Source organism: Parasteatoda tepidariorum, chromosome 3 (genome assembly GCF_043381705.1).
Source record: "Parasteatoda tepidariorum isolate YZ-2023 chromosome 3, CAS_Ptep_4.0, whole genome shotgun sequence".
Taxonomy (NCBI): Eukaryota; Metazoa; Arthropoda; class Arachnida; order Araneae; family Theridiidae; genus Parasteatoda; species Parasteatoda tepidariorum.
The window spans coordinates 76,806,336-76,824,100 of NC_092206.1; the positions used below are offsets into that span (position 1 = coordinate 76,806,336).

At 30.5% G+C, this 17,765-nt stretch overlaps 1 protein-coding gene across 1 annotated transcript in view; it reads left to right on the plus strand.

Moving 5' to 3' along the window:
- LOC107436135 (uncharacterized) overlaps positions 1–17,765 on the plus strand; it is a 49,053-nt gene that overhangs the window by 13,924 nt on the left and 17,364 nt on the right. Inside the window, exon 2 of the mRNA XM_016047715.3 lies at positions 6,328–8,531. Coding sequence (XP_015903201.1) covers positions 6,328–8,531 — 2,204 coding nt within the window. The remainder of the gene's footprint in view (positions 1–6,327; positions 8,532–17,765) is intronic.

The following is a 17,765-nucleotide window of genomic DNA, read 5'->3' on the forward strand; positions in this document are numbered from 1 at the left end:
TGTCTTCTGGATTGGGTTCAAAATTACAAGGCTACGTAGTTGAACATTAGCAGTCGCAAACCCATAAAATTGGGTCGGCTGTTCAACGGCGATTATAAAATATAAAATAAAATATTTTTAATCTGGTATAAATAGGTACTCAATTTGTATTTATTTTTAAGTATTTAAATTTGAAACTTAAACTCGTTTCCTTTTAATTTGAAAAGTTGTCTCGCAATATTGCTACCTATAAAATATATGAAATTTCAGCAATTTATTTCTGTGTAACTTTAATTTACTTAACAACTTTTTTTGAATTAGCAGCTGTAGATGAAAATCTGAATAAATCAATTCGAAGAGATACTTTGCGAACCTTTTATTTCATCGGATGACAACTGAATCATCCGTAATACGTTTCTGTAGTTAAAAAAAAGGCTAATAATAGATTCTCAAGTAGTGTTTATAGTCTGTAGCATAAAAAAGAAGTCAGTGTGACAGATGAGTGTAATTCTTCAAGTAAACGTGAATAAAAATCAATGAAGTGAAAACAACGGAAATTGGGTGTTGATGTTGAAGTTTTTTTCATCTGCTTAAGTTCGACCTTTATGTGAAATGACCTGACGTAATCACCTTAACGTGACGTTAAGGTGTGCTTTTTTAGAACTTTTTATTTTAAAGTTTTCAGTTTCTATTTTTTACACGAGTTACTTGAAATTCGTTTAATTAAGAGATGCAACTTTTTATTTTTAATTTTATTAAATTTTTTTTTAAATAGTCGTGAGATTGTTATCGCATTTGCGCCCAGCATGCTTTTAAGATGAGGTTTTTTTTTCTTTCTCAAAAATGTTGAAAGTGTTTAATTTCAACAGTGTTGCATTTGTAGTGTTTAGTCTCGCGTTATAATTATAACATGATACACTATTAACCCTTTACACTCGATGGCTTCTCTCTGGAACCACAAATTGTTTACTATTCTGAATGTTAAAATTTTTATACTTTAATTTTTAGTAACCAATTGACTTAATGCAGAGAGGTCAACTTGCTCCGCTTTTTAAATAAATATTCTCTAGTGGAAACGCAATGTAAGTTATTTTTAGCTTAGCGTTTTCTCATTTTAACGCTAGGTTTACGGGACGAGTCATTTTGACGCATTTCGAATTTTATAAGGAAAATTATAAACCCGTTTTCATTTTTATTTTATCTCTTGTAATGAATTTTATCCATTGATCGAGGTAAATATAGATTGAAGTCTATTTTCTTCAAACGTGTTGAAATATTGAAATTCTCTTTGTGGTATACCTATCTCTACGGATATGCGTCAATTTGACGCGATCGTAATTTTGACAAAATTTTGAGTAAACATGCAAACATTACATCAATAATAAATAGGAATGAACCGACAATACTTCGATCCATTATCCGATATCGTTATCTCAAATGAAACAAGCAATAAACAACTGTTGCTGATAAGCAATAATAGAAAGATCAAACACAGAATGTCAATTGATGTCAGAGTGTCAGATTTTGAAGGTTTCAGTTGCTTAGTTCGTGTATTGAAAAATAAAATACTAGAATATTTTATAAATATATATCACATATTTTTTTGTAGTATATAATTACATAGCTTTCTAAGTGCAGAGATGCCACCTGCTCCGGACACGCAAAATTATTAAAAAAACGGTAAATAACTACTAAGTAAATTTTGCAAATATTTATATGAACTATATAAGCCTACGAATTATTTAGAAATAGTGATGGATAAAAATCTACTAAATTTAATTTACTAAACCAAGAATCATAATTAATAAACTACCACTTTAAAATATATATTTGCTGCCCGGAGAAAGTTGGCATCTCTGTAAGTGCTATTATGTGTATTCGTTCAAACGTCAAACTGGCGCATGTTCGTAGAGGAATATAAGAAACGTCCGTAAACCTGGTGTTAAGTAATTTTTCCGCTACAACATACTAAAAACTTAGAGTATCAAATGAATGCTACTTTATTTCAGTTATCTCGAGGGGGTACTTTTAGAGAGTGGGCGTAAACATCCTTAATGTGCAAGTTTTACTATTTGCAAGTATTACTATTTTTCCTCTTTTCCAACCACACTTTCACTCTAGTTTGTAAGCAGTATCCGACGACTTTTCCATTTTGTAATGCAGGTAGTCACTTTCCTGTAAAATTTGAAAACCCTTATGAAAAAAATCCTGGAAACTACATGTTGTAAATAATTACTATCGACCAAAAATAAACGTATTAATTCATATTAAATTTATTTAACAGCTTGCTTCGGATTTTTGCATGGATTACAATGGTGAGTTTCCATGGCAGGAATGTTGAGATTTGGCACAGATTTATCTAGCAATGAAAATATGAAAAAGCCAAGCATTTTTGAAGGCTCCTGCTATTTAAAGAGGGATTCGGAAAGGGAATTGGTTGCAAGAATATCCTTAACTTAATCAAACGTTATTCAAATGGGAAAATTTAGAGATCTTGATATGTTCCGAAGATGACGCCATACTGACGATAGGGAATTTTCGAAATTTTCTTAATGCGTATTTTTCTAAAAATTATTACCCATTCACTTCAGAAAATAATCTTTTTAATTGGCATTTTGACTTTTTATGGCTCTTTGTGAGAGAACGATTTCTACGTCTTAAACTTAGAAAGAGAAATCTATATTAAGCTTATGATTTAATATAGAAAGACTCGTATGAGACAAAGCCCATTAATTTCTGATTCTAGAATACCGGAAATATTCCAAATAGCCTGGGTCATCGCGAAATAATTCTTGGCAGCTGGATTTCAAATAGACGGACTATTCAATTAGCTCACACCTTATTATGCATATTTAAACCCTAATCTTACACACCCTCCAACTAATACGGAATTTCCCTAGTTTCAGAAAATATTGCGTCATCCGGAAAGTTCGTGTCGAATTTCGATAGGCGGAGCTCTCGAGTGTGCGTCTAAAATATTCAGGTGATATCAAAATTTGTACTATAAAACATATTTCGTGTTTTAAAAACTGGATCGTTAAATTTTCTTGATACCACAACGATTTGGAAAATAATTGTAAACATAGAAGTCTGATACATGTAGGTAAATATTATCTAAATTGCAGTGGTTGCAAAATTAAGAAAGCGCTTATGAGCAGTTTACTACCACTTGAAAATTTTTGCGGGCCCTTAAGGAGCTCGAAAATCGGCGTGAATTTTGCAGTGACCTGATATTTTTCTTAGTGGTAACGAAGGTGGTGTTAATAATTTAAAGAGTTAAAAATAAATGAACTTTGTCCTTTTGAATAAAGGAATGAATAATTGAACTTTGAATGAATTTCGAAAAAAGTTGGTAGGTAATGGCACTTTAGCTACGTTAATGATTTCCAATGTGGCCATAATTTCAGACTTTGCAAAACATATAGCAAAAAAAAAACATTCTTATTAAAATGTAATTCTTAAACCTGAAAGAAGACTTAATCTTAATTCTTAAACCTGATAATTTTGTTAGCATTTTTGTTTATAAATATAAAACAAACTTTTTTTACTTGATTTTTATTAGTTGATTGAACCTGACTTGCGTGCATAAGTAACTATATTCATTCTCGCATCGGTGATCCGCTGAAAAAAATACTTATCTAGTTGGAATTAATGTTATTGTTTTTCTAGACTTTAAATAGTATTCTAGTTATTTGGCGATGGTCTGACGACCTCTGGCGAGACCAGTTTAAAGAGTTTTTTGTCATGGCGTTATCTGCCTCCGCCAAAAAGTGAAAGTTTTCACTTCAGAAGGGCAAGTGACCAATGAACCTTTTGTTGAGGAGGCTTGCAAAGGTGGAGGACGTAGTAAACCAGTTCCTTTCTCCATTTAAGTCGAGAAATATTACGATTTTTTTTTTGTGCGAAGATGATAACATTATGTAAGACATTGGTATTAAGAAAGTTATTAAGTTACCATTTTAAATTTTTATTGTTTTGAAATGTATAATGTTTAATATCCACTTAAAACGAGAAAAAAATGAAAATATACTAAGGGGAAACTTAACCAATTAAGTTTTTTATTGTTTCTATCTTAGAAAAGTCACAGCTATAATTTTTCACTGATTTTTCTTAAAGAATTGGCTGCGCATTTTAAATTAGCAAATTAATTCTATGCTATATATAATTCTTAGATAAATAAATTAAGTTTTTAATAATTTTGACTACTAATACATGAAAAATAAATTAAACATATGTGTAAGTGCATGATTAACATGCAATGGTGGGATTACTGTGATCTGGAAAATACTTTCGTGTTAGCAAAATTGAGAAAATTATTGACGTTTTAAGTAATTATTTGCATATCTACCTTAAGTTACATATCTACCAAAATAAAATTAAAGATTAAATATAGTTGAAAATGAAAATATAGGTCAAATTATAGGGAAAATGTAGATCAAAAAATAATTTTGGAATACTCAAGTGGAAGTAAATAAAAGTAATCAGTAGCCCTGAGAAACCTTATGAACTATTTAGTGATTTTCTCTAAGATCTTATCAGGCCTGTTATAGTTCTTATCCTATTTTGCAGCGAGATTAATCTGCAAATTAACCCATTAAACTCAAAATTCCACATTTGCTTGCTTGCTTTATTTAAATAAACTGGACACGTGGGCCGCGAAGCGGCTCCTATCCCATTCATCATTAAATTACATACAGTAAGGTAAAATACATTGATTTGGCAAACATTGTGGTAGCCATAAAAATCAAGACGTTTTCTTGTGAAATAATAAAACAATGAAAAAATTCAATACGACGAATTGACGTTTTTAACATATTCATAACATTAGAAATATTGATTGTAGATTTAAATTTAAAATAAAGATAAAACATGATTTGATAAAGTTCCCCATTTCGAGACCCAGGATTGAAAACTAAACGGAAAAAAAAATTAAAAACTGGTATTAAAAACATTTCAATTTTAGTTGGCCAACTGCAAACTCTTTCGAATTTTTTGGAAGATTTTATTTTTATATTTAACGTGGCAGTATAATTTTTGAATTCATGCTTAATACCTGTTTTAACAAATTTGATTTAAGTTACTTTCAACTACAACGACATTTAACTAGTTAAAACACACATAAGGTGATCCGCAAGTTATCTTGAACGGCTAGTTATGAACGGCAAAACAACTTTATCAATGTTTATTCGTGCCTTAACTTGTTATTAATAAAATCTTATAAGACTTCGTTAATGTTATTTAGTACTTTTACCGTATACACAAAATAAAAGTATAGATGCAGATGCAATAACAGTTTTGCGACAAATTAATATTAGGTTATTTAAGGTTTGTATTTACTACAATTATTATTCTCCGAAAACTCAGTCTAGCTTTTCACATAAATTGATAGTATGGCTTGTTTTCATTTCGTTTTCTTTTTCTCAACAAAAGTAAATTTTCTCCCTTAATTGTCAGTATGCGAAGTTTCGTTTAGGAGCTTTCACATTCACCAGTTAAAAAAAAATGTGAAAACTTAATTTAAATTTTTAGAATTTAGTAAATTTAATAACTCAACAACTTTAATCAAATATCTCAACAACTGCAATCGTGGATAGTATATTTCAACACTTTTCCTCGCTAAGGAAGAGATATATCGTCTTCAACGGGAAATCTTTATTCGATAGCAACGAGATATATTGTCCTCTTTTCTTTCAATTTCAGAGCTAAAAGTGGAACTTGTAGCGCAGAGAGTAGGAAAAAGCCGCGCTATTGTCGCGATGAAAGTGTTATATAAATAAATATTTTAGGTCCATAGTGGTTATTAGGATCTTTTTTGGGTTGGGTGAAGAAGAGGATTTTTGCTTCTCGCTTTTATCCTCTCTGCTGTAAGAGGGAGTTCGGATGAGAGTGATGATGGAGATGGATGGAGAAGTCAAAAAGAATGGGACAATTCAGAGCAAATAGTTCACTATTTCTACTGGTTTCTAGTATTTTCGAAATAAGTGGTCTTGAACTGGGTATACGGTGTTTGAAAGATTAAAATATTAGTTTCAGTTCCTAATTTTAACAATATCGAATGATTTTTTTCACTCTTTAAAAAATGTTAACATGAGAGTTGGTGAAAGAAAAATAATTTCTAAATCACTATAAAACTGTAAAATCTATGACTTTATTTGCGTTTTGTAGCGTAAGTTTTAAATTTAATTAGAATACGAGAACCTATAGGTAAATGCGTCTAAAATTAATATAGTTTTATAGTAAAATTTAGAACTATACATTTTTTCATTTCGCAACTATTTTTAAAAAATTTAAATAGCTTTTATTTTATTTTAACATGGTTTAATTTTAATTCTTTTTGTTTTGTTTCAGCCAACCTGGATAACACTAATTGTTTCTATCCTGTATATAAATGCTTTCACCCAAGAAGTACAATCTCAAAACAGTAATCGCAGAAAATTGCCAACAGTTATAATAACTAGAGAACATTTACGCCAAAGACCAGTTCATTATGGTAGTCCGGGTGATACGGCTGCAGAGTTTATTGTCAGTGCTGGATTGGATAATAGCAAAACAGCAGTAAGAATTCGAAAACTCGGCCAAACACCAACCGATTCTACTCAGTTACAAAACCCTGAATATACCAAAACTGTTTCCACCAGTGCTAGGGAACCAAATCGACAACATCCCGCAAGCTATCATCCAGACTTAAGGTACCGAACACCAAATTACAATGCTGTTTCCCAAAATCAACCAGTGAGAAATCCTCAAATCTTGCAGAGGCGTCAAGACGTAAGGGATAACCGCCAACCATATATTCCCGATGTTTTGAACATACCTTCTCAGCAGTATGTTCCGCCAATATTTGTGCCAAATTACCAACAACATACATTTAATAACCCTAGTTTTCACAGGCCCATTGTAGCCGTCAGAGTTAAGAGTGACGGTACTAGGGAAAAAATAAACATACCAGCTCATAGTCAAGATCGTCGGAATTATTTTAACCAACAAGGAAGTCAAATTAGCAACGGTCAGAGTTTGAATCATAAAATATTTACAGTTGAAAGTCCTGTTTTAGTTCGAAAGGGTCCCGAGAAGCAAAATCCCACTTCTACGACGACAAATCCAGACTACGAAACTCCAAATATTGTTAAAAATCAAGAAAAGGGTTTGTTGCCCAAAGAAAATTCTGAAAATGGCAATGATCAGCAGATAAATACAAAGTTCAGGCAAAACGATCCTAATAAGAATGTTGTCGTTGAAACACCTCCACTTGAATTAAGTGCAAAATCTAATGACATTAAAAATCAATTGATCAGAAGACCATCCATAGTTCTCACAGACCAGATCACTGTAAATGAAGTGAGACCGCAAACGAATCGGCCTAGATATGGACCAAGATCTCTTCAACATGATGAGGATAAAGTGAATGCCAGAAGGCGAAAAAGAGATGCTTACGATTCTGAAAGCCTTGGGCACAGCGCACACGATGATGCTGTTGATCCTGAAGATCTCGAAAATTTTCAAGATCAAAATGTCGATCATTTCAAAAATGCAGCGCCTACTGACGAGGAAATAATGGCTAAAAATGTTCAAAGTTGGAAAGAATTTGGAACCAGAACCAGAAGGAAAGGTAGAAATAGAAAATTGCGGAATTCAAAAAGATTGAGATTTCAAGAACAAACTCCAGTGACACCAATTTCAAATGTCAGTCTTGATTATCAAACTTCAACACAAAGTTCAACAATCAAAAACGTGAAATCTGATAGCTTGAAACAATCTTTTCATGAAAGCTTAGATGGCGATGTGATGTCCTTCTCAGATTTCATAACTTCACCAATAGCCGAAAAAATACGAGTAGAAAGACAATTCATGTTCAGAAATATGAGTGATAATTTAGAAAAGGAGGCTCAAACTCGTAACCGTAACCAGTACAATTATGAGACATTTTTGCAGAACTCATCTTTGTTGAGGGACATAATCGCAACCAGGTTACTGCATAGTCTCATCAATATCGACAACTCTTCAAGTAACTCATCAGACATAAGCATATCAGAGGAGCAATCCACAGCTCGAAGCTCTCCAGAAAGACTGGCATCAGCCGAACAACGCCAATTCGGCATTGTTGTCAGTCCATATGAGAGTCATGAGTCTTCTCACTCGAAATCTTCCATGCCAATCATACGGATCTTAAGAGGTAAAGTTGTGCCATTACCCGAATTACCACGAGAGCTAATACCACTTATACTTGGGAGATTTAAGCATTCCTATTCATCTGAGCCCACATTCGATGATCCGCAACTGACGGAAAATATGATCGATAATGCTATACTTTCACTTCTTCAGAACGAAGAAGTGGTAAACGCTCCATCACGCTATCATGAATATAAGCGCCATCCAATAAACATGCAGAGAGTGAATAAGAAGTCACCATCAACCAATTATGTCGGGTCTTTAAAAAACTCTGAACCAATGACAAAGCCTAGTTATTCCTTCAAACCTGCAGAATGGGCAGTGGGACCAAGATGTGATAGGTTGACTGAAGAGATATGCTTAGATGATTCGGACTATCCAAGGTAATAAAATTGTTTTCTTTTAAAAAAATTGTTTTAATAACAGCTGAAGTTTTGTCAATTTTGGGGAAGAGCAAACATATCAAATGTTCCTTATATATGCTCTTCAAAAATTTTTTAAATCACATTTTATATTATTCCATATTTTATTTATATCATATGATATGAATCGCAAAAAGAAAACTATATATTAATTTTTTCCACATTAAAATTTAGAAATTAATGAAATTTTTCAAAAGTGTTTAAAAGCAGGAAAAACCAACTGTTTTTTTATTTTTTATCAAGGAATGTGTAATTTAACTGTTTTTTTTTAAAAAAAATTTAATTTAATCTTTAAAGTTTAGACGTTGCCGCAAATGACGACTACAGCCGTCTGGTTTTTTCAGATACCTAGGAAAATCATTGATATATCCGTCCTTAGAGTGTCTAACATTACAATGTATTCATGAGAAAATTGAGATTAAATTTGATAATTTTTGCTTTCAAATATAGAACTGTGATGCTCAATTTCATATGATAGTCATAAACAATTTTAAAAAGAAAAAACGAACATGATCTGAGAACGATCGTCAAATTAAAACCGTGCTGCAACTTGTTAAAATCTTAACGAAATAGCAACTTTGGATGCAAAATATTCTGCAATTCCATAAAAGGCTTATATATGCAAAGCGGAAGCGTTCAAGATCTAGATAATTGTCCACTTACGGGAATTGGATATGCTTTATGAAAATGCAATATGTGTATGCCCTTTTTTGCTAAATTAGTATGACAGTTAAATTATTAAAAAAATTTTAAGAAAAAAATCGCATTCATATTTATTTATATTAATAAAATTATTACGATTAAAATTTATAATGAACTAATGTAAAAAAGTACCATATTGCATAAAAATACCATAGAAACTGTATAAAATTATATAATTACATACTTTACGTTACACTTCACCTGAGCCATCAGCAAATAAAGAGATCCACCAGAAGTTTGTTTTAAATGGTTTCGGCTAGTTAGATTTTATTGATGTATTTTTAATTTCTTTGACTTCTTTTGAAACGGTAAAGATGCCTTTGTTTGTCAATATAAATTGAGTGTCACGAAATGATATGAACTTTATTTTGATTTAAAAACCTTTTCTGAACATTTCTTTTGCAGGAGATTAGTAAAAGAAGCAGCAGCGAAATGAAAACTTCGCCTATTCACTCACAGTTTATAATTAGTGACGCGATATCTTGCATCTTTTCAATCAAATGACAGAACTCGAACTATTCTTTTAAACTTTATGAATGAATAATTCCAAATTCAATTCTTCAAACCTCGCGTATATGCAGATATCATACCTCCATGTAGTTTGATATTTTTGGCAAAGACTGTGGAATACATACAGGGTTTTGGACAAAAATATAGAAACACTTATATTCTAACTCATTGTTTTTCATATTTCTCAAGAAATATTCAGATAGTTACTTTTATAACTCTTGCGAATTAGGTCATGCGATTTCTCATACTTATCCATAAATTTTAAAGCTTTCAAAGGTTTGAGGGACAGGCAATAAATTACGAACGAAAAACAGCGTTTTTGAACACCTTATGCCAAAAAAAAAGCGATAAGGTTGTAACTTGTATCAATTATTATGGTTATCATATGCAAGAGCTGCACAAAATTTCGTAAACCCAGCTTCGTGGACATTTAGTATAAACATTTTTATAAAAGAAGAATCCTTTTTGCTTTATGTTACTTACTATAACTGCTGAAATATTTGCTGCAGAATATAACTGCAGAATTTGAATAAAAAAATAGTTTATAATTGAGAAAGATTTGAGCATTTAAAGTAATCCTTTCACACTGCGTATGCACGGATAATATTAACTTTTTTTTTTTAAATTTTGTTTTAAAATTTTGTTTGTTAACTTTTGAAAAAAATCCGATTTAGAAAATTTGCAAAGTTTTTAATAATTTTTCAAGTAGTTTGTGTAAACTTGGAAAGAAAGCTGTGAATAATAAGGGGTTTTTCTCAAATTTTATTTTGTACTATTAAACAATATTTATTCTAAAAGGCATCAGCATTATATGGAACCGTTTCCGATTGAAGTATGCTTTACCTAACATCTTTTCTCTCTTTAAACAATCACATTTTGTTTTCAGGACAGTCATTGTGGGCTATTATAATTTATTATTAAATTTTATTAAGTAACTAGTGGAAAAAATCATTTTCGTTTAGAGATTTTTTAAAAAAGTACAAAGGGTACTTGGAAGGAACTTTTACATATTCAAGATATTCAAATCGGACCTCTCTGACGGACCGGAATCAATACCTCTGGGTGGTACAGGATTGGAGATCGATCGTTCTCTGATTCAGGTTAAAAATTACGATCTGTGGATGAATGAATGGATGTAGGAATGGGTTCGCCCAACAAACGGGTGTGACGTATGGTGTGGCATAAGTCGAATTCTTGGCCACAGAAAACAAGAACAATCGCACCTCCTCTGCCATACGCCAACAACAACATTCAAATCGGACATTTTTCAAAAGTTAACAAATATGATTTACAAAAAAATTATGAAAAAATAAATTTGTTTTAAAAATTTTTTCCAGTGCATGCGCAGTATAAAAGGACTTCTCATATCTTGGGCAATGTTTTACTAATATTTTTTAAATTTTAAAATAATATTTTTGTTATTAATTAAAAATTACCAAAAAAACTTTGTTTAATTTTATTGAATATTTCTGCAGTTATAGTAAGACAGAATTAGTTTTTTTTTTCATATAAATGTCTATATCGGTGTAAATATTTAAGCTAGATTTACAAAATTGCATGCAGTTATTGCATATGGTATCCAAAGTAATTGATACGAGTTACAAATTTAATGCTCTAAATTGTGACATGGGGTGGTCAAAAGCGTTCTTTTATTTTTATTTTACTTTAGTAAATTATTTACTGTCCCCCAAACCTCTAAATGTATGTATATCTTGATATGCACAAGAAATGGTATAACCTAAACATTTCTGAAGTTTAAAATAATTCTCAAAGTATTTCTTGAGGAGTTTGAACAATAATTTAGTACAGAAGTGTTATCATAATTTTGTCCAACTTCTGTATCTTTAAGGTTCGTATTATTTCAACTTTTGAAGAAAGGTAGTTGTTACAATGATTCAGTAACACTGTTAACACTAGATTGCCTAAGGAAGTCAATTTGACTGCTTTTAATTTCAATTAGATGTGCGAGGGTTGTAAATTAAATAGTGGCAACTTAACCTTGAAACTCACAGAAGGGCGGGCTTACGTAAATATGGTATGGGTGCGGTGGCGCTGTTGTCGATGTGTAGAGTGCAAAAAACAGTCGATTTACTTAGAAGGGTAGTTGTTGCGCGGCGTTAAAGTGAGGAGTTTCGTTTCCATCGCTCTAAAGCATGTTGTGAAAAAGCTTAATGACAAAAAAAGACGAGATGCTTGAACCCATCGTGCTACTGTCCTATACGGTAAAACATTTGCTCCACAGGCTTCCACTAATCCTCAATAGCATTCTGTTGCCTTTTTGCCACGGGCAACCTCGATTGTAAGCCACGACCGCTGATCATCTTTTGAAAACATGCTTTAGAGAGATGGAAACGAAACTCCTCACTTTAACGCCACACAACAACTACCCTTCTAAGCAAATCGACCTTTTTTTGCACTCTACACATCGACAACAGCGCTACCTCACCGCTCCCGTATTCAATTTGCACATGCCCGCCCTTCTGTGAGTTTCAAGGTTAAGTTGCCATTATTTAATTTACAACCCTCATATACAATGATGTATATAATGACACAATTTCTTAGAATTTCGTGACTTTTTGTACAGCATATAATTTTTTTTAATTTCTAATATTTACTAATAACTTGTTACGAAACTGTAAATAATATAAAAAAAATACTAAAAATTAATTTTAAACAAATTTCTTTACACATTCACAATCATGTCATTTTCGCTTCTTTTGAGAAATATAGGTATACACTAATTTTCAGTCTTTCTAGTGTTAAAAATGTCAGAGAGAACAAATCAATCATTTAAAAAAAATCTTACCACAAAGTCTTTTAGTTTACTTCTCTACTTCCTCACATAAAAATTATACATGTCTTTAGTGCACGATTTTGTCTACAAAAATAAACTTAGCTAAAATTCGAGCTTAAGAAATTCTAAACAAAAAGTAACTTAGAAAAATTGTGGAATATCCGTATTTAACGGAATAAAAAGAGCTAATTAGATGCAGATGTGTTTAGTTAAGAAACTGTGCTGTTAACATTCTGATTACCGACATTTGAAATATATCCCCCCCCCCTAAAAATACCAAACCACCAGTAACAGTCTCTTTTTGTTGCACTGATGAAGGTTGCCCTTTGAGCATCCGAAACAGCTGTCTGTATTTTATAAATATTTCTGTGCTCTTTAACGTTGTTTGCCTTAGTTTTGCACCTGTAAATTTGTTCGCAAATTTCTTTCTTCTCTTTCTTTGTGAACTATGCTAGTCAACTCACCTTAAGAGACTCGATAATATCATGAAAACTATCGAATACGGCAACGTCACGAGTATTAACAATAATTATGGAATTTAACAATACTGCGATCATTATCAGCAACGATAAATATCAAATATGATAATATCGTGAAAATTATAGATAACAATAATTATAATTAAACACGCGATTATCGTTCTTGCATTGATAAAATTAAATTGGTTGACAAATATATGTAATAAATGTAAAAATAATGAATAATAGGTAGCTTAAAAATATTGCGTATATAATGAAATATCGATATATCATGATATATCATGATTTCTTGAAGATATATCGTGATATCGAAATTTCAATGTCACCTAGCACCATGAGGTTCTATACTTTCCAGATTGCGACTAACTTTGTGTAGTGTCGTTCAGATTCCTGAATTCATCGAAAATAAAATCGATTTTTATTTTTTTTTGCAGTCGCTTACAAAATATTTTTTTTAATTTAATTTATTGCTACAGGCTAGTGTGCCCCTTACAAAGGCAAAGTATAAGTCCTTACTGAATTGAAAAAGAGAAGTAGTAGTAGGGCTTTATTTTCGTCTCACTAGAGATGGCGACGGTCTTTGAAAGGATGCACATCCCAATTTTAATTAAACTAATTTCAAGTTCCGACATACTCTCAATTTTCTTTCCATTTGATGTCGGAATCTTTCATTTTCTGATTTACTTTGGCGTATGTAAAGGAATTATACAAAAGTCATTCGAAAGATTCTTTTTTCTCTTGTGGTATAAATATGATAAAATTTTTTAGAATGCAATTCATTAAGCATTCAGTAAGATAATATGAAATATTATTTGAATAAAGCCAAAAAAGAGCATAGTTTAGAAAAACCTATATGAATATAACAGAATATCTTTTTAAATACTCAGATAAGATTTTTCGATATTAAAAAAAAAACGTCTTCGCTATTTTAGGTGTTTGTTTTGCTTTACTGCGCAAAAATTATAAGACTTAGAAACATAGAAATACAAATGTAAAAAAATGTACAGGAATTAAAATGGAATTTGTTCTAGAATTATTAACTGTTAAGCTCGTTTAAAAAAAACACCATATGGACTAATCTACAGGTCGCAGGAATGCAACTCAAGAGTTGAAATTTGGCATGCTAAAATGGGCACATTTGCTTATAAACTTCACGTAGAATTTTTAGCGAAATTCTAATTTATTCGAAAGTTATTGCAATTTAAAGCTGGGTTCCCGTTGGTCTTGAAAATTTTAAAAAGTTGTAACGAAAATAAAACAAACGTCGAAAATTTAATTTATGTGTAACCACCACTAAAACTTTTTTTCCAAATAATGTATATATGCATGAAAATTCAAGTTTTTAAACCACTTAGCGATAAAGTGGTATCTTAAAATAAGAAATATCCTCTAACATTAACTTGAATTTACTATCACTACTAAAACCTTCCAAGGACCGCGAAAACCCTGTTGAGTGCTTTTATTGTGAATTTTTCGCACGTTTTTGAGTGCATGTTAGATTTTGCTTAGCTACTAAAAATTTATGAGACTTAGAAATTTGAAATTACGAGGACGTGAAGAAACATTTTCAAGGAGTTCGATAGAGTAAAAAAAATTACGATTTGATTATTAGTTACAGAGTTATTAACTGTAAAACTTGCAGTAAAAAGAAATTCTTTGGTCGATATACTGTCTGCAGAAATGCAACTACACATACGAAATTTGACGGACTGATAGTGTTGAATAAAAAGCAAAAATCTATTAAATGAGATTAAAATTAACTACTTTTTCCAGCATATTTCTTTCAGTTTACTACTAAAAGTGGATGCAAAGATTGTTTTTCGCTGTAAATATGAATAATTTGCAGTATAAGTCATAGTGATAGTTACGATTGAATAATTAAATAATTATACTTGATTAGGAATTTCGACCACTTCTTACATTTTTTGTCGTTCGCGGCATCCCTGATAGGGTAAATTTTGAAAATAAAAGAAACTTAAGAATAAAATTTCTTACCTATTTGAATTGTTTTAAACTTCTTCAACGAGAAAAAGTACTTTTCTTTAATTTTTTTTATTGAATCTCACAAACAGTATTTCTTTGGAATTTTTTTTTATTCATATTATTCATATAATTTGCGATATAGTTATTATAGTTATCTTATTTATTTATTTTGTACCAATCTCATTTATAACTCATTAATTTTTTTAAGAAGAAAATAGCATGATTTTATTAAAAAACGGGGATATTTGAACTTCGAAGTGTTTATCTCATTAGAGAAAATAAAATTTAATTAAAATAAGGCGATAATTATAATATAGATATGTTCTTAAGAATAGACGAAAATTTATATCAATGAAATATTCACGTTTTATTTCAAAAGACGTTGCGCAAGGAAGTAATTTATTTAATCGAATTCTTATATAAAACAATAAATTTGTGAGGGAAAAAAATTATGTACTTTAAATATGTTCATATATATATATATATATATATATATATATGTGTGTGTGGGGGGGGGCGGGGTGATTCTCACGAAATAGNTATATATATATAGTAATATTAGAAAAATTATTTGATTTTCACAAATCCCTCTTTTTGCAGATTTATTGATGATCTTTTAGTTATTAATTTTGATGACTTTGAAATTATAGCTAAGTAAATTTATCTAAGTAAACTAATTCTTAACAAAATTAATATTTGAAATCTGACAGTTGATTTTTCATATTTAACTCTTAAAATTAGTGAAGATAGACAAATTTCCTTTCACCTTTTTGACTAACGAAATTATTTTAACTTAAAAAGAGTATAGATGTTTTTTTTCCATAGATAGGATGAGACCAATAGGTTTTTTTCCCTATATTATTGATTACCAATCTCATTCTTAGGTTTTACAGAAGACTGATAATTTTAAAACAGATCTAATTAACAGCCATTTGCCTTATTCATTCCTTCAATTTCATTTTGATAAAATTATTAAAAACTTAGAACACTAACTTATTATATTTTACTTCTGATCTTATTATTAGCTCTGATTTATTTTTAAAATGAAAATTATTTATGATAAGCTATTCCTAAAGTAAATGAACGGAATTGTTTGGATGTATGACCTTTTATACTGAATTGATTAATTTGTTAATTTCTCGTTCGTAGCCTTTATTAAATAATTTTAATTTTAATCTGTGTTTGTTTTATTAAATATGGATCGAGTCTCATAAATATAAACGGGCACCCCCGATGAATCTGGTAATACCAGTGGCGGATCCAGAGGGGGGGGGGGGTCAATGGGGTCATGACCCCCCAAAATTGAAAAATAAAATAAAAGTAATAATTTTTTTAATGTTTTACTAAGGAAATAAAATATGCGTTCCTTTTCAACTCTTCGACGTCTCAAAACTTGGCTTAGAGCAACTCAGAATCAAGAGCGATTAAATGGACTCGTATTATTAAGCATTCATCGAGAAATTGATTTGGATGTCTAAAAAACGCATTGCATTTATTATTTAATGATTTTGAATACTTGAATTATATATGTATTGTTCTATTGTTCATGATGAAAAAATAAATGAGATGACTAGCATTAAAAACCCCAGTTGTTTTTTCAAAAAAAATATTAAAAACATTTTCTTTTATAAAAAAATTATTTGTGCGGGGGGGGGGGAATCAGAGTCTATGACCCCCCAGGAAAAATAGACTTACTGTTATGAAAGAATGTATGAATGAAAGATAAATTCTCTAAACTCCTTTCTATCCATTTATGTAGGCTCTGACTTATAAACGGTAAACTCTTTGAAAGAAGAAAAGGCCGAAAAATGGTTTATTCCTAGTTTGTATGTAAAGTCCTAGAAATTCTGCTTTTCTTCTTTCATTTTAAACATATTCACAATTGCATTATTGCTTCATTTTTTTCTAGGCATAGATGCATTATAAGAATTATTTTTTATCTTAGGAAAATCATATTTCATTTCGAAATCCCTCTGTCGTAAATGACTGCATACTGAAGAGAATCTTAACATTTATTCCAAATTTTTGATTTCTATTTTATTTCTATTCTCTCTCTCTCTCCTTATATACACTATTAACTTACTTTCGTTTTCACTTTGTTTCCGTTTTCAATTCGTTTTTCAAATTTCGTATGTTTGGATGTTGTTTTTTGAGCCTTTTTTCATGGATTTGATCAGTAATAATAATTCAGGGCCTGGAAGAAATCCGTGCAAAACGAGCAAATAATCTTCCTTTTTTAAATAATTGTTAATTTTCTAAAATCATTAAAATTCGATAATTAAATATCAATCTTATTAATAATAAATTTTAAATTATCCAGTTTAATATTATTACTAGAGCCCGGATTTTGATGACCTAAAAAATCTCAATTAATGCCCTTAAAAAGTGCAAAAAATGCCCTTATGAACTGCAAAAAATGCCCTTAAAAGTGCAAAAAATGCCCTTAAAATGCGAAAATTGAGCTAAAAATGCCTTATGACATGACTTAAATAGAAGTAAAAATATTGAACTAAAACTCTTTACTCTTTAAAATTATTATGAGTCGTTTCAAAAAATATAAAGCAATGCAATACTTGTTCTACGTTCATTAAAGTTTGACAAATATGTTTTATATCCAAAAATAACAAAAAAAAAGAAAATATATTGACTCCAAAACATTTTCATTTTGTATAGAAACTTAAATGAATATAACAACTTCCATCTCACAATATTACTAAATATCAGAAT